This window comes from Zootoca vivipara, chromosome 3, assembly GCF_963506605.1.
Source record: "Zootoca vivipara chromosome 3, rZooViv1.1, whole genome shotgun sequence".
NCBI classification, from domain to species: Eukaryota; Metazoa; Chordata; class Lepidosauria; order Squamata; family Lacertidae; genus Zootoca; species Zootoca vivipara.
Window position 1 is genome coordinate 26732089 of NC_083278.1, and position 22958 is coordinate 26755046.

Consider the following 22958-nt stretch of genomic DNA (forward strand, 5'->3'; position numbering starts at 1 on the left):
TATCAGAATCGCAGGGAATGTAAAATACATTGAACTGCGTCCATTCAGAGACAGGTTCTCATTTCTGCAATAATATCCAATGGACTCTGGAGAAGACCTAATCAGTGTGCCTACCAAATGCATTTTCCATTCTAAGGCCTATATCAGCACCAAAGTAGACAGCAGGAGGCCCAGACACTGGATCAGCCAGAGAATGAGCTCAAATAGTAATTAGGTCGGGAGCCCTTGGAAACAAGTTGGTGACGAACTTATTTTATGCAATGTATTTGAGGAGATTAAACAAAGATCCTCAAAATTTGAAGTTGCTTTGCTTTTATGGTGTTTTTATTGTGAAATCGACCTGTAATCTGTTTTCTTGCACCTATCCGAAGATCATAAAGGAAGCAGATCATAAAGGAAGAAGATCATAAAGGAAGCAGAGATGGAAAAGCAGATACATTGAGATCTAGCATTGTATCTCTGTATTTTAATGTTTGATGGATTTCTGTATTTTAGAATTTCTGTTTTGTTGGAAGCCGCCCAGAGTGGCTGGGGGAACCCGGCCAGATGGGCGGGGTATAAATAATAAATTATTATTATTATTATTATTATTATTATTATTATTATTATTATTATCAAACATACAAATTGCGTTTGACAGCATGGAGATGCAGCAGGGATGTGCCGAGGCAGGCCACCACAGGTAGGAGACTGAGGAGCTCCATATTCATAATCCTGCGAACCGATGGCATTAAATTATGTTTCAGGGCAGAAACTATATGTTCCCAAATTTATCTTTGCCTCAGACTGCTAGGGCAGACATAGGGGAAGGGCATTCACTGGGCATGAAGGGAGTACAGTACGTAATCAGCTCCTTGTTCAACAATTTCCCCCACCAAGTTTCTCTCGAAAACTAGAAGTTTGGCCAAGAATAAAAGCAGCCCGAGGGAAAAGACAACCCAAGAAGAAATTGGCATGCAGGTGGGAGGGCTAACTTCTCTGCTACCAGCATCCTTACCGCACACATGAATTAACAGAGAATTTATACACTGTGCAAATTTATATGCATCCAACTTCAGTTCCAAATACTAGAGGAAAGGAAGAGGAGAAACCAATCCATCAGGAGTACAGAAAGAGGGAAGCAAGGAAGGAGCTAATACATGCTGAAGTGAAAGCATTCCACCATGGATGTCAAAGCATTTCAACAATTGCCATTAACACATATAATGGTCAAAGGGAGAGTAAGAGGAAAGAAGAACTCCCTAGTATGAATAGGCCAAGACTCAGTATCATTCAAGCCTACACAGGGTGGCATTATTAATGCCATGCTTTGATGAACGGGACAGTCAAAAGCTCATCCCTTAAGAGTGTGCGAAGTTAGCTGGAGTTTCCTCCTCCTTCTAGCTACTTGGTTAAAGTGTAAGTGGACCAATCCAGGCTAGAATTCTCAGGAGAGTCAAGGTTGAATGCAAGGTTCTACTCTGGCATAATGAAGTGGTAGCTGGATTTGCTAAGCCCTCTCCAGGTGCAATAGCTTACCAATCAAACAGTATTTCTGGATTCTGCTACTCCAAACTGCTTAAAAGCAGGAACAATTGTGCCTATTCTCCAGAGTTATCAGAGGCAGAGAGTCAAATTCCTGATTTTTCAAGCCCGGGAAGCCATATTAAAACCTTACTGGCAAAGGCTAAAAAGCTGTTTGGTGCTGGCACTGTTTCAGCCCAAGTAACCTCCTATTCAACAAGCCTAGCAAATCCTTAAAGTAAACACCATTATTAAAATTAACAATCCAAATTCCTATGTTGCGAAATTCATTAATCTTTGGGTGGTGTACTGGACTACACTGCAATTAGCAATACACACCCCACCTATCATTTCACTGAAAAAATTTCTAAAGGAATGTGAAGAACTACTATTCATAAAAACTATATTAAACTTGCATTCACAGTTTAAAATTTAAACAATTATTGCAGTGCCAAACAAAAGGAATTCTTCATTCTCAACACATTACTATAAAGAAAGGGACCAATTGTCCTCAGGCTCTGAAGTTCATTTGAAAGTGCCCTATAACTATTAATCTCTTTTACAACTATGGGTCTCCTCCTCCCACCCCTGAGATTCTATAGAGCCTAGACATTTACAGAAAACAGTGGGGTGGGAAAAGATTTTCTTAATTCATATCACCAATGAAGAATTAATATTAATCAGACAGAGGAAGAAGCAAAAAAGAAATCAGGAGAGCTGCAAAAATGCACAACTGCATTAGAAATGTGATATATTGCAGCTGGAAGCAACATGGTTTATATTTTTCCCATTTCTCTTACTCTCAATGCCTCTCTCTCACCAGCTCTGTAAGTTACACATGCTTCTAGTTAATCAAGCCCACTGTGACATACATTTCCCCATCAAAGAATATTTGGATCATGGATGGGTTAGTCATAACATGATGGTCCCACCTACACAGTGGGTGCATTCACACATCACAGTAAACCATGGATAATGACCAGGGCCAGCTCGCCCATTGGCTCTAGTGGTGCGGGGCACCAGGGCACCTGGGCACCTGGGCGCTCAGGGGTGCTGAGGAGCGCCCCAGCAAGTGGAGGAGCTGCGCTGCGGCCTCCCTTTTCCCTCCTCTGAGTCTTGCACGCCCGCCAGCCGTGCCGCTCAGGGGAGAGCAGGGAACAGGGGCACTAGGACCTTGTTCCGCTCTGCAGCACCAGGGTCATCCCTCACCCCGGCACTGTGTTTCATTGGTAGAGGCGACGCCACATGGCAGCAGCTCTACCAATGAAACGCAGCGCCCTGTTGGCGGGAAGAAACGCAGCACCCTGTTGGCGCGAGGAAACGGCCGGGAGGCCTCCTGGCACTGCCCGGACCCACCCGGGCCCTGCGGCCCACCCACAGAAGGGGGGGAGGCCACCTGGACCCAGCAAGCGCCAGAGTCGCGGGAGACAGCCGGGAAGGCCCTGGCATGGCACGGGCCCGCCCAGGCACCCCGGCCCGCTGGGAGAAGGGAGGAAGGTCGCACAGAGCAGCGCCGCCCCCTCCCCCACTCAATCCAGCATCTCCAGTCCCATGGGAGACAGACAGGGCCATGAGAAGCCGCCGGGCGGCCTCCGGCACAGCGCAGCCCTGCTGTGAGGTGCGGGGGCCGCCATGAGGCTCCCCCCATCGCCTGGCACGCCAGGCCCTATCGCTGTGCCAGGGAGGCTCTCCCCGCTGGCTCCATGGCACGCCCATCTGGCCTCCACTGTCAGCGGGAGGGCTCCGGGAAGCCCCGAGGCCTTCCGGCACAAGCGCATCCAGGGAAGGTAAGAGCTTTCCTTTTTCCTTTTTTTTTAAGAGGGGTGGGCTGGGGTGGGGGGACACCCGAGGGATCCCTGCACCAGGGCGCCCGATGAGCTTAAGACGGCCCTGATAATGACTCACTGTATACACAAAGGTCTCGATTCACTGCTAGCTAACAGGACAGCAAACCATGATTTGTAACTTAGCATTATATCCTCCCTAGGGGGTACTCAAGCGTATGCAGTACCAGCACATCTTTTTGTTGTTAAAAAGTGTGGCACTTACTGCAACAACTTCATTGTGAGTACTTGCACCTATTTTTCTCGGGGGGGGGGGGAGGAAGCACTGCTCCAGACTATGATCTGAAACCACGATTCATTATTGGCTTATCAATGATCATATACAGTATTTGAGTGAAAATATTCCCAGTTTGGATGTGATGCTAAGCCAAGGATCATGGTTTGTTGCTCTGACTCACTAGTACGGAGGAGCAAAGCGGGAACAATCTTAACATCCAAGCTAAGCCAGTAACCATGTGTGAATGTTGCTAGTCAGCTATTAATGATATGGTCCAGGTGAAAGACGCTCTTAGAGGATGCCATATTCTCAACAACTACACCACCTTAAAAAAGACAATCTGGTTATTACAAATCCAGTATCTCTGTTTCTTGTTACCACGTTATTCAGCCAAAAGACTCAGAGCATCTCAAAACAATGTGAAACCAGAGATAATACTAAAATCTAACAAAATTATAAAAGGCTGCATGCAACAAAATAATATCACAGTAAGAACTTGGTCTGGGCACCAAGCAAACTTCCCTGGGAAGAACATTCAATAACTGGGGCACCAGGCATGGAAAATACCCTAATCCCAGCCATCAGATGCCTCACCTTTTAGGGCAGGGAGGCCTGGAAAAGGGTGTCAGGGGGGACAGGTTCATCACGAGATGAGATGGCCATTCAGGTACCCAAGTCTCAAAACTGTTTACACTACACACCCAACAGATGCAATCCAGGCAAAAGGTAAGTACTGTTTCAGCAGGGCAAAGTTAACCGCATTCCTTCATTGAAATCAACAGGACATAAATATATTTGGACAGAGGTAACCGTTTGTAGCTGGATTTATTACTAGAGACTTTCAGTTTCTGTGGAGTTTCACTTCCCTTTAAAATGTATGGGTAACAAGATAGGACAGTAACTGGTTTGACAAGAAGGAGGGTTAGTCAGACCATAATTTCACAAACTTTGTCCTAGCAAAACTCTGGGTTAAGGTGGAGGGAGTTTAAAGAAAAAGCAGAGACCTGTCCATCTACGCATGGGCTGATGAAAGGTTTTCCAACTTTGTTTTAAAGCATAGGCATTAACTTGTGCTATATGGGCAAAACCTATTCTGCCTCTTGACTCACTGCTCACCAATATGCCCATGAAGGCTCAGTTTAAGGTTTCAGAAGAGAAACTGCCAGGGACACACAGGCTAGGCTGCCCCCCCCCCCCCCGTGCTTCCTGTAATTTTTGCAGCCCACCCAGGAAAGTCTACACATGAAAAAGGTAAACAACTTGGTTCCTTGCACCATATCTTTGCCCAGGGCCAGAAGCCCACCTAGCTGCTAACTGATGCTTTAAGGTTTTACTAACATTTTGCTTTATTTCATTATACTTTGCTTTATTTCATTTTCACAAGGACCTTGTGAAGCAGGTTAGATCGAGAGACAGCAGCTGACACAGTAACCCAGTAGGGCTTCATGGCTGAGTGGGGATTTGAACTTGGAACCACCTGATCCTGTTGAGACACTCATATAAACACTACACGATGACGCTGGCTCCCACTGACAAAATGCCAGTGAAAGAAGATGGGGAGGGTCATAGTGGCCTCAGTACCATCAACTACTATTACACAGTGGCGTAGGAATTCTCCACTTCCTAGACCTATCAGCACGAAAGAGCAGACTGGAAAAGCAGGCAAGGAATTACCCCTTCAACTTCAATGTGTACAAACTTGCTACACATGTACAAGTTGCATACAAATGTTGACATGCCATAGACCAATTCAACAATATTTGGAATTCATTTTTTATAAATACGGTACCATATTAGGTTGAGGTCTGGTTAACATTTGAAACCTTTTAAAATAACATTTTTTATATTTATTTTTGGTAATGTATACCTTTTCTTGCTGTTCTGTTTTGTTTTGTACATGAGCACCATTTCTTTTCTTCTCTTCTACTTTTTGTGTCTGGTCTTACTCTGTGCACTTGTATCTTCGTACTTTTTATCTTTCAATAAAGAATATAAAATTTAACCTTATTTATGTATGCCACTACTGTGGCCCACGTTTCGTTAGCCCAGAAATGGAAAACGGGTGAGGTCCCAACTAAAGAAGAATGGCAGCTTAAACTGATGGAATATGCGCAGCTTGCAGATCTAACTTATAGAATAAGAGAACAAACTGAACATCTGTTTAAAGAAGATTGGGAAATGTTTATTGAAAAATGGGGGGAAATTGTGTCACTTGAAAACACTGGCAGCATTAAGATAAATTCAACAGTGTAATTAAGTTTTGATGGAAGTAATCATGGAATACTGAATGATTTAGTTTATATGAAATATGCAGGGATTTATGTTATGCAAAATGAACCATGGAAAGAGAAGGGAAGTCACTGATATTTTAAGGTTGTTTAAATGAATATTCTAAATTGTAAAACAGAAAATTTTATTTAAAATTTATAGACACTTCACAAGTAAAGATGTAGCTCTACAGAGTTTTGCATATTACATACAAAAGAAATCCTGACCAAATAAAGGTGGGGAAGCTGTTTCAATGGAGAATGTTAATCCACTTGTATAAAAAAAGATTCCAAAGCCCGTTGTTTTTAAGGCTTTCATCTATACATGGTAGGGATACTATTTTGGCTTGCTTCTATGACTTCCTTAGAAGAAAAGCAAAAACACACTTCAGATCTCGTCCAATGCACACACCAAGTGCTTTCCCTACCATATGCCAAACTGCAGCAAAGGAGGACATATTAATTCAGAACTTGACCCAATTCTGTTACTGCCCTATCTAGGTGGATAAATGCTTTGTGCTGTACAAAGAGCACAAATTGAGCCAACACTTAGTGAGAAAGGATTTATTTCCTAGTATATCTAGCGCAGGAATGGACCACTGGTAATACCAGGTTCCATTATTGAACCTCCAGATTTTGATGTTGTATCTCTGTCCAGTTTAACTGTTTGTGGGGCAATGGGGTACATTTACCAGGGATTGGGAACTTTCCAGTCCACAAGCCAAATACAGTCCACCAGGTCTCTCAGTCTGGCCCCCATCATTTTCCAGACGCCCCCTCTGTCTAGATTATGCCGTTCCACCCCACCAAACCACTGCCCCCCTTTTCACTTCCTCTACAACCATCCTTGCAAAACATTAAAATGATGGGAGAAAACAGGGCTGTGGTGGAGACAGGCTCAATCTTTGGAATATGCTGGGTTCCAACCGCAACCCTGCAAACGCTAAGATCCTCAAACTGAAATGCAATTCTTGTGTAACGCAACTCTGGAGCTTTTACTACATGTCCAAGTGTAAGTCCCTTCTTGCAAAGTCAACAAGCAAATGAGATGGAGTGCGACAGCCATGTCTAGCAAAATTGCCCCAGTTTATGGGACGTGTAAAATTGCTCGGGAGATATTTGTTACAAGCCAGCAGAGCTTCACACAATCCTAGAGAGTGAACGTGCTTTATGCCCCTTTCTAGGTTAAATGTTCATTTCCTGAATGCCTAGTCAATGCCGGATTGAAAACCAACATATTCATCAACATAGGAAGCCGTTTTTGATATTCCATTCTCCAACATTTAAAAAAACACACACTCATGTTTTTCCCTATATTTCAAAATCTGTTGCAAGTTCAAAATTCATTATTTACTTTGTCACATACTACCGGTATGCACCAATACATTCCATTTTAAATAGGAATACACCTGCAGAGGTAAGCAGGAGGGGGAGGGAATCTTAATTCATAAACGGAAGGGTTTTTTTTAATCACCCCAATAACTAGGTTCATAGATTTTTTTTCCCAAGCCCAGAAACATGAGCAAAAAGCTGGCACGTGGGAGAACATCTCATTTCAGCACCCTAATAAAATGTGCCCACTTTAAGTATCCTGGGTAGCTCAATTGGTTATACCACAGTGGTGATAACACCAAGGTTGCAAGTTCAATGGTCCTCAGGGTTCCTTCCAACTCTACAACTCTATGAAATAAACGATGATGACCTCAGAGGGGCTATCCACATGTTTACATAACTGCATTTGTTAAAAAGTAATGTAGAGTATTAGGCAACAAATATATGGCCCTTTAAATTGATCATCACTTCTCAGATTTGTTAATAGACAGCATTTGTATCATTTGGCTCAGGCACTGCATTTAGAAACCAGATGCTGGAATTGCTTGTTAACAGACAACCAGTACATTAATCCACATTTTTTTCTGCCTTTCACAAGCGTAACACTGAAGTGTGGTTATTTGTCTCTGCATCCCTTGGTTTGATCTATTCTTCAACCTTTACAGAATTTCTTCTCATAATACATACCGTATTTCTTACTCAAAAACACAATGCTTTTTCTGTTGTCAAATCAGAGTATAGAGCACATACCGTATGTCAATTCTGAGTAGGTGCATGTTTGTAGATTATTTTTCTTCTGAAGAATTACAAGAGGAAACTAGTTAAGGATAAGGTTCCTGCTTCTTCATATTTTGAAGGGAAAATACGTGAATTATATACACATTGATTCTTCACACATACCACGCTGAAATAAATTAACAATTTGACCTCAAGCATCAGAACATGAGTAATCTCAAGAAGCATACCCTTTTTATATATAAAACCCTAGTGACAGCTCAGATTTAACAGTAAACCAAGATGTGGTATTACAAGCAAGAAAATACTGGAATTTTGATTTCCCATGCTCCCTGTTTCCCTTTCTAGGATGCCATTTCTGCAATCCAAAATTAGCCATTTTGCCCAAACTGCCCCAAACCTAGTTTGCCCACAAAGAAGAGAGTGTATCAAACTTGTGTCTTTGTGGGAGTGCTTTTAACCCTGTAGAAATGTCTGCTAATGGAAAGGAATGGTTCACGTTTGGCAATTTCCTACTCTCCCACTGCAGCCAAAAAAATTATACAGAACATGTTAACTGTATATGAAAGTGAAAAATGAGTCTGTAGGTTGACATTTTCATCAAATTACCCTAACTGTGCCAAGAATTGCCTATCCTGGCTAAGAGCCGTGCTGAATATCAATTTAAAGCCATAGCCATATGTGCGCATCCTGCTCCTTATACTGGTACACTAAATTTGCCTGATGGCAGATGAAAGCAAACACCTTTTTATGGGGCTATTTACTTTGGAATGCTTTATTGCACTTTACCTGCCACTGGCATTTGCAGTTTTTTTGAAATTTCTCATTTTCAGAAGTCCTAGTCTCCCATGCCTTCTTTATTTAGCAAGTCTATATCTTCTTGACTACACTACAACTCCCATCATCCATGACTACTTGTCATGTTGATGGAGGCTGATGGAAGTTGAGAGTCCAACAACATCTGAAGCACTGCAGATACTCAATTCCTGGTCTTATTATGTTCTACACTACACACAAGTAATACATGAATGAGGGGTTTTTTTATTAAAGGAAACAGAGTACACATCTCTAACATTTCGAATGCCTACTTTGACTCCAAAAGCAACAAAGTACACCTATATTATAAAAAAGCTGTACTGTAAGTGTCAAGTGAGAGACAAAAATGGCATACCTGGCCCAGGTAAGCCTCTTTTCAAACTCTGATTGTCCATCTCCAGCCAAAGCTCCCACACAAGGCAAATTTTCCACCCTGTTCCTTGCTTTCCCCACTACAAATTGCATTTCTTTGGCATGATATAAATTAAAGCATTAGTAGCATTTGAAGAAGAATTGCTGCCTTCCAAAGTAGTGAGAGGCACCAAAGTCTGGTCCTACAGTTAAGGCATATGGATCAGTAGTTATGTTGCTGCTATAGACCCCAACAAAGTGCCAATTTTAGAAGGGTAAGAAGGCTGGAATTTCTCAAATTTGTATCCTAACACTTTCTCTCACAAGAGTATAGTTGAAGATATCACTGCCAAGATTTAAATAAATCTTAAGATCACTGAAAACTAGAATATATCCCAAGAAAATTTCTGCAGAATAAGATATGCTGATTCAGTGAGCCTGGGACCCTGATATTAACCAGTGATTGTGCTGCTGGAGACACACACATGTAGTTCACACATGCTTTAACATGACATGCACTAGCAGGAACAAGCCATAGCGAGCCTTGGCCTTGAAGACTCCCCACCTCCACTTCTCAAGTGCCTGGTTAAGTGCAGCTTGCCATGTTGGCCACACCCAGAACCAGGGTTAACAATACTTAGCTTAAACAAGCCAGCTTCAGAAACCATGATTTGAAGCTAGCTTGTTTTAAACTAAGCATAGTTAACACTAACCAGAGTTTGTACTGCCAGGCAACATGACAAGCCATGAGTAATCAAACACACAAGTGAAATCTTCGGAACTTCTCCCAATGCACAAGAAGAGAAAGAGAGGTGGGGAGCATGCAAGCTTGTAGTTTTCTGTGGCTCATTTCCCCTTGGGCACGCTGCACTAAACCGTGGTTTGGCATGACATTGTCAGGGCAAATAACATGCACACAATTGAAATCACCAGAACGGAAACCACTTTCTTGAACTAAATTTTTCGACTCTTCTTCTGGTTTAGCAATCAAACTGTAACTATGCTGTATCACAAGTTGCCATTTGGGCATAGACAAAAAGTCATGGAATTTTCATGTGCACTTGTTCAGTAGACAGAATCTGTTTCAAGGCAAACTATAAAAATATCCAATTTGCAACCCAGAATTTGGCATCTACATTTATAAACTACTGTAGTTGCTGCTCTGCATCTAGCCATTTCATTACAACAGCCTTTGGCTATACAGAAAATTCATTCCATACAGAAAATATCCCACCAATAATCATGTTGCACTTGATTTCCCCCCATTCCCAGCTGCTGAAACTCCTGGCTTAGAACCTCTCTCTTGTCTCCACAATTCAGAGCAATTTGCTGGTGGGGAAGAAGATTTAGATCGTTCTCTACTTTGCTCTGGTCTCTTGAATCTACCATGGCAGCTTTCCCTTTCCAATAGCCAAGAGGCTGTACAGCACCTCTTTTCTATCACAGCTGCCCATTTCTATGGCAACAGAAAAGCAGCAGTGTTAAAACACATTCTTGTCTTCCACAGTCACCAGGGTCAGACTAAACAAGGGCAAAACAAGGGGCCCAAAGGCCCTAGGTGCAAGCAGAAAAGATCTAATAACAAGTCAAAATGAATAATGGTAGATAATGAATTCTGGCAGAGTTAACTCTGAAGACTAGATGGGAAGGATCTCAATTGTCAACTCACAAGATAAGCCATTCAACAATGATAAGGTAACAAAGAAATAATGCCTAGCTTTACTTTTTTTCCTCCTTCGTTCCCAATCCCTTTTCCTTTTGTGTCAGTTATTTCAGGCTGTAAATCTGCAATTCTTATGTCGTGCTAGCAGTTCTTTTCTTTTCTTTTTTTGCTGAAGAGCAAGGAACAAATTCACGTGCCACATGAGCTCTCGAACATGATCCCCTTTTTCACAATGTGCTATACAAATTAAAGAGAGAGGAATTCAGATAATCCAACTCCACATAAATTAAAAGAAAGAAGCTTTATGCCGGTTTCCCAACAATGCAACTAACCAGCAGCAAAGGTGTAGGAAGTTAAAAAATAATATATTTTAATAATTCCAAGTCTACAAAGTGATTTATCACTTATCTAGATGCAGAAGAGCACTATCTTTCCCACTGTCGTGAGGTAGAGATATTTCCCAAGTCCATGATTCCATAGGAATGTGAACATGGGACTCTGCCCAACACAGTGGATGATATGATATCAAACTTGTTATAAAGCACCAGAAATGTACCATCAAACAGACTCCTTCTCCCAATACCCTTCCTGATTCCTGCCCCTCATAGTATTCTAAACACTAAAGTCTATAGCAAAAAACATTGTTGGGGAATTACCAGCGGATGTTCTGCATTAAGAACCTACGGTAGATAAATACTTAAAATTTTAATTGATAATATTGAAAAAATAATATTGAAAAATAAGTGCCTTTTCCATGCTAAAAAGCAGAAGCAGGTTTACCTCTTCCTGAGAAATTGAACCTGCACTTTTTCTTCCTTATAGCTTCACAACCAAGAGGGTTCATGATTTACTTTTTAATGGAAAGTTAAAAATTCAAGGAAGGGAACAGGCCCCTACAATCTTGCCCACATCTACATCCCTAGTCATACTATACAACACACATGCATAGCTCCAAAATATGGTTCAAATAAGACATGAGTCACAACCTTGTGCCCTCTCACAATCTCAGAAGCCAGAAGAAAATAAATCCACTTCAAACCATGTTTTCCGAAACCATTTTGAAGTTGAAGCACTAAACGTGATTTGCCGATTTGTATGTCATAGCAAACTATGATTAGCACTAAATTGCAAACTACAATCTGCAAGTAGGAGAGAAGGAAAAAGGCGTTTCTCCTCTGAACTGAGCCAGATATTCTTTTTCAACACATGGAAAGGAAAAGTTATTTTACTTTTTGTCACAGACACCAAAGCTTCTCTTTTTGATTAGCACAAATAGCCATAACACAAAGAGTCAATTTCTCGTTGTTCTTTGCCACACCCAACCCTTGTTCATGATTACCTGACTACACTCTGTGCATTAGTGTGGTTCGTTCCATGTATACATACAAATACACACTCGATTTCCATACAGTTGCAGAAATATAACAAACAAAAAATACAAAATGTATCCTTCTTGCCTCTTTGAATACTGCAATTGTGCCTACACATAAATCAACCTGTAGAAAATCCTGTCTTACTTTGTAACTCACAACTGGCTTGAATACCAAAAAATTAGTAACACTTAGGAGAGGCCATTATCTTCTGTTGCAACAAAATAGTGTGCTCTTTCAATCCCTACTATGCTGGTGCACGTGCTGCTGTGGCCAAGGAACAAGAGGGATGACGGGAGGAAAACACGAGAAATCCAACCTATAAGTGAAGCAAGGGCTGTCATGAAAGGGACATAAGAGATGAACAAACTGAAATCATGACAACCTGGTGTCAGGAATGTGAAAGATGGGTTATGCTTGCTCATCGACCTACAGGGCAGAAAGGTTTCATGGCAAGGCTCGTCCTATAGGGGAACAAGAGATACTAGTAAAGAGCCCTAAACAAACCGAAACAACGAAGGGAAAAGAAATGGACCCAGGCGGAGCATGCAAACTTGAAGACATGAAGGATAGGGGAAGAGTGACTAGTCCCCAAAGCTTCAGGATACAATAATAATAATAATTTATTATTTGTACCCCGCCCATCTGGCTGGGTTTCCCCAGCCACTCTGGGTGGCTTCCAACAAAGATTAAAATACAGTGGTACCTCGACTTACAAAGGCAATCCGTTCCGCGGCGCTCTTTGAAAGCCGAAGTCTTTGGTTGTCGAAGCGCCCATTTTGCGCATGCGCGAAGCACGATTTTGCGCTTCTGCGCAGGCACTGACTGCGCGCCTTGCTTCTGCGCAGGCGCAGAACGCGCACGCGGCGAAAAGACTTCCAGGTTTGTCGAGTTCGGAAGTCGAGTCATTCAGATGTCGAGGTACCACTGTACTTTAAAATGTCACACATTAAAAACTTCCCTGAACAGGGCTGCCTTCAGATGTCTTCTAAATGTCAGGTAGTTATTTATCTCTTTGACATCTGATGGGAGGGCATTCTACAGGGTGGGTGCCACTACTGAGAAGGTCCACTGCCTGGTTCCCTGTAGCTTTGCTTCTCGCAGTGAGGGAACTGCCAGAAGGCCCTCGGCGCTGGACCTCAGTGTCCTGGCAGAACGATGCGGGTGGAGACGCTCCTTCAGGTATACTGGGCCGAGGCCGTTTAGGGCTTTAAAGGTCAACACCAACACTTTGAATTGTGCTCGGAGCTAATGTAAGTCTTTCAGGGCCGGCGTTATATGGTCTTGGTGGCCGCCCCCAGTCAGCAGTCTAGCTGCCGCATTCTGGATTAATTGCTGTTTCCAGGTCACCTTCAAAGGTAGCCCCACGTAGAGCTCATTGCAGTACAGTAGTCCAAGCGGGATATAACTAGAGAATGCATCACTCTGGCGAGACAGTTCTCGGGCAGGTAGGGTCATATTACTATTTCATACGAAACACCAAACTGTCCTAGTAAGCTGAAGAGACACAATACACTTTCCCTTACAGCCATGTCTGCTTTTATTCTTGCACTGACAAATTTTCAGTGCACAGTATTCAGCCCAAGATTTCTTAGGTTTTCTCTTCTGAAGATGTTCTTATAATAGTATCATGAAAAGTAAGCTTGTTTCCTATGAACAGTCTTCAGTCCAAACCTGTCTTCCCCAACCGGGTGACTCCAGATGTTTTTGGACATGTTCTGGTGGCCATCATGATTGTGCTAACTGGGGATGGTGGAAGTTGCACATATTAAGTTTTATTGCATTGATTGTGCTTACTGGGGATGGTGGAAGTTGCACATATTAATTTTTATTGCATTTGTATCCCACCTTTCCGCCAAGGCATTCAAAGTTGTATGTATGGCCATTTTTCTCTCCCAACATCTTACTCTAACAACAACCCTGTGAGGTAGGTTAGGCTGAGAGACTGTGTCTGGTCTAAAGTCACCCAGAAGGATTCGTGGCTGAGTGCTGAACCCAGTTTTCTAGGCCCTAGTGCCTAGTCCAACATCTTGAGGGCAAAGGCTGCTTTACGCTACACTTTGATCATCATCAGAAGAGCACAATTATGGTTCACCAGCCGTGAGGTAGGGGAATGACTTTTTTTACTTATAGGTACCCACATGTTGTCAACTGAACTAGGACTTGAGCAACTCCTTTATGAGGAAAGGTTACAACAAGAGTTTCTTAGTATAGAAAAAAGGAGAGTACGGGGATATGATAGAAATGTACAAAATTATGCACAGTGTGAAGAAAAAGGTTTCCCCCCCCCCTATAACCCAAGGCCAATTAGAAAAACCCAATACTATAATCCAAGGCCGTTCAATGAAGCTGAAAGTTATAAGATGAAGATGAATGCTCTAAGATTCATGACAGAGAAGTAACTCCTTCACATAATATACCAGGCTTCCTCAAACTCAGCCCTCCAGATGTTTTTGGCCTACAACTCCCATGATCCCTAGCTAGCAGGACCAGTGCTCAGAGATGATGGGAATTGTAGTCCCAAAACATCTGGAGGGCTGAGTTTGAGGAAGCCTGCAATATACTATGGAACTCACTCTTACAAGGTATAGCAATGTCCACCAATGGAGTGGCATTAAAAGAGGATTAGATAAATTCATAGAGCAGTGGTTCCCAACAGGTGGTCCGGGGACCCCCAGGGGTCCGCGAGCTATGCCAGAGGGGTCCTCAAGATGCTATTAGAATAAAAAATATATTAAATATATTTCGTATGATAACAGATTTTTTGTTTTAGCCACTTCCTGCATGAGCAGAGTCTAGCGCAAAACTAGAATTAGAGGCAGTAGTTCTGCTGTATGCCGTTAGGTGGCGCTTTACAAACACTACTGTTTTGCAAACAGGCAGCGCGCGCATTCTACTAACGCTCACCTCCCCAAGATGCTTTGCGCGCGTCGGTTTCATTTGTGCGCTACTGCGCAGGTACCCTGTCTTCTCCATTCCCCTCCCTCCTCCCTGGGGGTCCTTGTCACAATAATGGGGGTCCTTGTCACAATAGCGGCTCGATGAGGGGTCCTCGAGAAAATTTTGTTGGGAACCCCTGTCATAGAGAATAAGGCGATAGACGGCAACCAGCCATGATAACTATGTTCTGCCTCCACTGTCTGAGGCTGTATGCCTCTAAATACCAGTTGCTGGGAATCCCAAGTGAAAACTGTACTGTTGTGTTCACATCCTGCTTGCAGGTTGGCCACTGTGAGAACAGAATACAGTGGTACCTTGGTTTACGAACTTATTAATTAATTAATTCACTCCAGCCAATGTTAAGCACATTTTGGTGCCACTGATTTCAGTAGAAAGTTCTCCTCCAATGAAATCAATGGGTTTTAAAGGTCTTAACTTTGACCAGATTGTAGCTTTTGTAGCAAAACCTACATTCTTCCCTAAAACAGAATCATATTGCATCATATACCTGGGAGCACATACTCTCAAACTATCAGGATTCAAATGTTAAGGCATATGAAGTCTATGGTCCGTCCAACAACCTTCCATTAAAGTGGTAGCTATATATAACAGATTCAGCCCCTGATTCAGCTTTGACCATTTCTTTTAGTTTTGTTTATTGTCAGTTACCCTAAACACAGAAATTTTTAGCTCTGCTCAGAAGATATTACAAAAAGTTTTTGGATGTTTCCAAACTACTACTGCTCTTTTTCTACTTTTCAGAAAGTACTACCAATTATTCTGTAAATGTATCCTTTGTACGGGTAGAGCTTTCTTCACCACAGCATGAGAGTAATTTTCCATTTCTCTCTTACTAAAAACACATCTGTAAAGTCTGCCTCAAGTCATTTTTTTTAAACTGTGGGGTACATAAAGGGTTTTTTTTTAATGAGAAGATAAAATTTTCACACCCATCATTTACTCACTATACGATTAGAAGTACTGTATCAGTTTGACCAAATACAAGTAAAGGTATTCACTGGACCGCCCACAGATTGAACTTGAGAACTGTAGTTCCACATCTCTCCCCTCCCCCTCCCCAGATATACGTACAAGCCAAGTAAATTGATTTGTGTGCCTCAGTTACCCCAATGACATGCTCTCTTCTTTTGTACAGGTAACTTGCAACATTTACAAACTTTGCCATCACCTAGCATTTTCAGCTTTTCTGAAAGGGGAAATCAGTATACACATTGCAATGCATTGCATTTATGCAGACTCACGAAATAAATACTCCATTCAACTACAGCACAGGGCACCCATTAACTGCAAATCGTTAAAGCTTCCCAATGTCTGGAGCCCCACAACTCCCTCTCTCACCACAAGGAAAAGGAAGATTCCACTCTGCTGTTTTTCCCAGGGCCAAACTGAAACAGATGAAATTTTGCCCCCCCAAGGAGGTCAAATGGGAATTTTGCCACAGGTTTTAATAGAGCCAGGACTTCCCCCACAGCCAACAAAATAGCTCAAGGCTTCTGGTTCCAAGTTTCCAATTTTAAAGTCTCTGGGCTGTACACAAAGTGCGTTTCTAACAATGCTGCTTTTGGGAAAATAACCGTGATTTAAACGCTTATTGATCACGGTTTGGAAAGTAGCAGTTTATGCATATCAATAAGCTTATCACTCTTCCCTATAGCACCTGTAACCAAAACGTTGTGTGTGTGTCCCCCCCATGATTAAAAAAAAATACAATACGACCTTGAGATAGTTAAAACGGTCGCTTTATTATTATTATTATTATTATTATTATTATTATTATTATTCAGCAACAGAATTTTGCCAATGTAGAGGCTTAAAAGGGGCGGCTGTCTAAACGGTAGGCAAAAGCAACCACACATAACACACCCTAAGAACATGATGGCACATACAAAAGGGTGGATGTGCAGATGCATAATCACCCCAACACACACACACACCCTCTCCAGATTCCTCCTTTTTTGCGCACAATATACAGCACTGCACAGGGAGGGAAAAGAGATGCAAGATAAGCAGTAGATGCAGAAACGCATGTAAAAATCTAATGACTGGGGGCGGGAATCTGCTACTTTCGGGTGGGCAATGTGGGGTGGGGTTGCAAAGGGGGAGGGAATGCAAGCTCTGAAACACAGAAAAAGGGGGATGGGATAAGATGGGGGGTGGGGAGGGAGGAACTACATTCCCTCTGAAAGCAGGAGGGCGGCTGCTCTTTGCTGCTCCTGCAGCCGGGGATCCTCACCTGGTCTATGGGCAGCCGAACGGCGTTGCTGAGCGGCTGCAGCAGCATGGAGCCGGTGGTGCTGGTGGTCATGGCGAAGAAAGCTCGCTCTCCCCCCCGACCCCCGACCCACCCCCCGCCCCGCAACTCCGGGGCCGGCCCGGGAAGGATGGGGAAGCGGGGCGAGAGAGGAAAGCGGGAAGAAGAAGGACCAGCCGCTGCAGCCGCCGCCGCCGCCGCTTCTCCCCTCAGAACATCAGTCAACAGCGAAGGCAGCTAGGAGGCGAAGGGAAAAAAAAAAAAAGCCCCAGCCCTCAGCGGCGTCGTGACAACAAGGAAGGCGGGACGGGGCGGAGGAGAAAACCCCGAAGTGACACCGCCGCCGCCCAATCACGGGGCACCCAAGGACGTGGGCAGGACCCAGAAAGGAGGCGGGGCCAGGCTGGCCGGTAAGTGGCACCGGCGGCGCTCAATCCGGACGCGATCCTGCTCTTGAGTGACGGCGCCGCGGAGGGAAGGGCGCCAATTGCTGCCCAGCCGAGGCAGGGCAAAGGAGAAGGCTGCTTTTGGGGGGTGAGGGGAGAGAGGGAGGTCGAGGCTCGCTCGCTCGGCCGGGGAAGATGATGCTTTTGCATTAAGCGGCCGTTTCTGGGGAAGAGGGAAGGGAAGGGAAGGCAGGGGAAGGAGGTTGCGGGTCCGTGCACTTGTTTCAGTGCATGCAGGCAGTGGGGTATTGGGGCGCGGGGACAGCTGGAGCTGGAGGAGCGCGCGCGCGTCGGAGCACGGCGCCCCCTCTTATAATGGGGTGGGGGACACAATAGGAGCAGGTTGCTTTGGAGGGAAGTGGAGAGGCGCAGATAGGAAGGGGCGGAGTGCTGCTCAGGTAGGCGACCTGGCTTGGGTTTCGTCTACCTTTATGGGGGGGATGCATCCCAGTCAGGGAAGCCCGCGCGCGCGACTGGATCCTTACAAGCATTTTTCAGGGTCGTGTGTGTCCCAAAAGCCACCTGCAAAGATAAATACACCCTCTTAAAGAGGCCATGCACTTCGAAAATTAGCAGCAGCAGCAGCGCGGCACCTTCGTTGTTGGGACCGATGAAAAGGTCACAAAGCTTTTGTGAGGGAACTTGGCAAGTTTTGTGCAGGGTGGGGCGTTCAGCAAAACAAGGGGACAAACGGGAAGTGAGCCGATAGTGTGTTCCTAGACATGAGGGAAAGGAGAACCCCAGGTTGCAGTTAGTAACCATCCTGAGGGAAGGATAAGATAGTGCAAACTAGTTTGCCTGTGTGTGGGAGGAATACTTTCCTTACACCCAGGTCCTCAGGCATAGGAAAATACTACTGTTGGTTTATTTAGGTACAGTACTTGCATCCTCCTTTCCTTCTTTTTAGCCTACAGAGGCATTCAAAGCAGCTTGTAAAAGATTCTCCATATAATCAGGTGCGGGAGCAGAGCAATTGCATGGCATCCACAAGGAACCAGGAATATCTAGGCAGGATTTCTGACATTCATGCAACTCCCTTTGAGGTTTTCTGAGGCAAGGGATAAGTGGTGGGATCTCGCTCAGCCCAGATGGCAGAGGTTGGTTGGCAGTCGTCAGGCAACACCTAAGGCCCTCTGAAGTAAAGGAGTGAGCCTGGGCAACTGGATCCCTCTCACCCTGAACAGAGTCATAGAATTGTGGAGTTGGGAGAGACCCGAATGGGTCATCTAGTCCAACCCCCTGTCATAGCTGTCAAGTATTCCCTTATGCTGAATAGGCTTCCTCGCGAGAAAGGGGGGGGACTTGACAGCTATGCCCCCTGTAATGCAGAAATGTGTTGCCCAACACGGGACTTGAACCCATGACCCTGAAATTAAAGAGTCTCATTCTCTGTAATGGTTGCTTTGTAGGACCTTCCCAACAGTTGACCGATGTAGCTACAGTACTTACAAATTTTGTCCATTGTTTTTTCTAAAAACTGTTCAAATATTAAGCTAGTACATTTTGAAGCAAGTTCACTTTTGAGGATTTGAGCCATTTCATTAGTTATTCCTGCAGTTACAGGATTCCCTGTTCGTTAAACCCCTTTGAAGCAGATACAATTAGCAGGTAGCTGTGTTGTCTCATATCATACTGTGTAATATGATATCCTATATTGGGAGCAGAGACCACTTGGCACTTGCTTCCCCCCCTGAATTGGGTATTTTATATTAGTAAAAACTCTCTAATATTGGGGAGAGGGTTTAACCAGATATCTTAGAGCATGGGCTGAGAACATTAGGCCCAGTGACCAAATGTGCCCCCCTCTGTTAGGACTCTCCTCATACCACAACCCCTCCCCAGCTCTATTGAGTGTTTTTACTGGCTCAGATGTGTCCTTCATCTGTAGTAAAGCTTTTTAGTTACTTTAAATATAGGCTAGAGAAGGGTGTTGAGTGTTTGTAGAGACTAGCCTACTGTACAAAGGCAAATCTGCCCAGATTTGCCCCTAGCCCCAGAAAGGAATGCAGCTGGAAAAAAGTTCATCACCCCGTCCTATGTTCTTACATGCATGTAAGCCTGCTAGCATCTAAGAGCCCTCGAAAGAAAGAAAGAAATTTCCCTCTGTTGCTCAAAATGCACTTTGTGAGCTTTTAAATTGTGCCTCCACATCACGAAACCCACCAGTTACCAATATTTTCACAGGAAAGATGCGAAAAGCAGGCGGGGAGGACATTGCTCAGAATACTGTAACTTGAAGCATGTATTTAGTCTCTGTACAAGAACCAATGTCTTAGATTCAAAATCTGGAAGGAGAGTTGAACAATGGAACAACCTGCCTTAATAATTACCCAACCCTGTTCTCAAGCTACATTCACCGTTTTCTCACTTCAAAGAGTTCAAAATGCATCTGGAACCTTGCAATGCCTTTTCCTTTTGTGAAAGTTTTCAAGGAAAAGTAAGATAAGCAATTACTGTAGGCCCCCCAATGTCCTAGGTGGTGTGTTCCTAGGCCACGGTGCCAAGCAGCAGTTCTGGCTTTGGTGTGGTGGTGGCTCCTCAGTGACTCGTGGGTCACTGACTATCCTGTCCTGGCTCTGCGGGTGCCATGGGTAGCCCCCATCTAAAGGTCTTCTTGTGCGGAATTGTGCACACAGTCACACATTCGACCATTTCCTTGGAGTTCCTTATCACAGACATACACACACTCACGGTGCTGAGGACCAAGTGTCAGAGAATTCTGATGGAAATGGGAGCGAAAATTGCCAGTCTTCGCTTATTTGTCCTGTAGCCAGAAAGTAAATCAATCTAGTGATTCACTGTTGTTGCTTGCAGTCCACAAACGGTATGTTTAACTGATTACGCATACCCCCTACATTTGCATTGCATTTCAGTGAATGAGATGGATTAATGCAATGACAATGTAATTTATATAATTCCCGTAATTGCATACGAATCGCTAGTGAGGAAAAGTGGGTGGGGCCACAGGTGAGACTCCTGGTATAGTAGGCTGCTTTCCAACCATGCAAAAGTCATACTCCCATCCTTCAGACAAGTAAAGGGCATTATCACATTCCAGCCAGGCAAAAGCATTTGAAGAGAGGGTTGTATCCTGCGGAGAACCCCAAGGGCCAGATAGATAGGCCTGGAAGGCCGCATTTGGTCCCCAGGGTGAGGTTCCTCAACTCTACTTTAAAATCTCTCTCTGAGTCTTCAGGAAAGCATTTCCAGAAAGACGTTCCAAGTCATGTGTTGAATTACCTCACCTCACTTGGCAGGAAGCCCACTATTAGGATAATAGATCTGGCTATCGGTATACATTTTCCATAGTTCCTCTTCAAGTGTTGATTTCTCAATATCAATACTCAGAATGCTGAATCAGCCCACAATTATTTCACAGCAGAGCCTGTGTTACAGCTAGGGAAATAATGGCTGTGCTTTTCAGTAATCTCTGTTGTGTTTGATATTCAAAGCACTTTTCAATATATTGGGACGCAGGTGGCACTGTGGGTTAAACCACAGAGCCTAGGGCTTGCCGATCAGAAGGTCAGCGGTTCGAATCCCCGCAAAGGGGTGAGCTCCCGTTGCTCGGTCCCTGCTCCTGCAAGTAGATAAATAGGTATCGCTCCGGCGGGAAGCTAAACAGCGTTTCCATGCACTGCTTTGGTTCTCCAGAAAGTGGCTTAGTCATGCTGGTCACATGACCCGGAAGCTGTACGCTGGCTCCCTCGGCCAGTAATGTGAGATGAGCGCTGCAACCCCAGAGTCGTCCGCGACGACCTAACGGTCAGGGGTTCCTTTACCTTTACCTTTCAATATATTAACTAGATTGAGAGTTTGGATGTGATACAATGGGTTTTTGAGTCACCATATGCAAGGCCTTGCTCAACAGTTTGGCCTTCCTATGTTTGATTGTGTATTCAGAGTTTGGGCTATCACAGAGGTACCATTCACTTGCTTAAATACACACATCTAAGTGAGTTTTAAAACATACTTTCCACACCTTGGTCATTTGCAGATGTCATTTTTTAAGGATTTTGTTTTATTTTTATTTCTTTAAATCCAAATCTTAAGAGAGAGAATTCTACCTCGAGGGCATAATTAAAAACAAACAGGATGCACAAGCCTAGGTTTTGCTTTTATGAAACGAAGCAAATACTGGTAAGCATTACCTAATTAACAAAAGGAAGAGAAAATAAGAACTGCCATTGTCCTTGGGGAAGTTGCGGAAATTATATTGCGCAGGAAGTTAAGAAGATGACTCTATCTGTACCGTGTACTTTTGCCCTTTTCTGTAGAAACAGAAGAGCTATTTCTCCACATATAGCAAATATCGAGTCCCACTTGACAGGGCCATTTTGCTCTTTTATTCAGGAAGGTGAAACACAGCTTCAGGCAGTGGAATTTAGGTAGATAGCTAAAGCCAGGAATTGATATCTGAATGGTAAAGTGAGACTTTAAAGCCTTCACCCCACCAAGGGAGGGGGAGTACGGGTAAGACAAAAGGGGCAACAAAATATTGGGCTGGGACTGTTTGACCATGATCCTTGCCTCTGCCCCTTGCTTTTTTATTTTTATTTTGCCTGATCCAAAGCATGGCCCCTGCTCTGTCCTCAACTACATTATTTACTTGTGGGCTTCCACCTGCCTACACCAGCATTGCACCTCAGCAGTGGTTTGTCTCTGAGCTTGATATAAGCTTGACACAAGTTCTGCTCCCTGTTCTTCAGGCAAAATCTCTTATTTAATATTTATATCCCACTTGATAGCTCCAAGAGAATGTCAAAATAGCTTACAAAAGATTCTCAAAAGGAAATCACACTAAAATCAGCACAAGAACAGAAATTGGATGAGGTCTATACTCTATACGGAACCAGGATTTTTCAGGCAGCACACAACTGTCACCCAGTTTGGTGTGACAGCCAATTTGGATACCTATGAAGAGATACCATCACACATCTGGAGATTGTGGAGACAGGTTTGTCCGTAACTGGTACTTGTTGGACACCATTTTGAATCAAGATGGCAGACTGAACCATTCCAAACTGCGCCAATTTGGACACCTCTGAAGATTTGTCCTATCTCAAGTGCAGTTACTTTTCATTCAACAAATTGTTTTTCTTTGTTTAAAAATTTAGGAGGACAAAATTTCCATGGCACCACAGACTACCTAGATGAGGGGGAGTCCATATGGTGAAAATGTTGGTGTGTGTGTGGAGGGTT

At 43.8% G+C, this 22958-nt stretch overlaps 1 protein-coding gene across 1 annotated transcript in view; it reads right to left on the reverse strand.

Moving 5' to 3' along the window:
- Positions 1–17426, reverse strand: part of MBOAT2 (membrane bound O-acyltransferase domain containing 2) — a 60870-nt gene extending 43444 nt beyond the window's left edge. Inside the window, exon 1 of the mRNA XM_035109881.2 lies at positions 17293–17426. Coding sequence (XP_034965772.2) covers positions 17293–17364 — 72 coding nt within the window. The 5' untranslated portion in view covers positions 17365–17426. The remainder of the gene's footprint in view (positions 1–17292) is intronic.
- Between the last annotated feature and the right edge of the window lie 5532 nt (positions 17427–22958).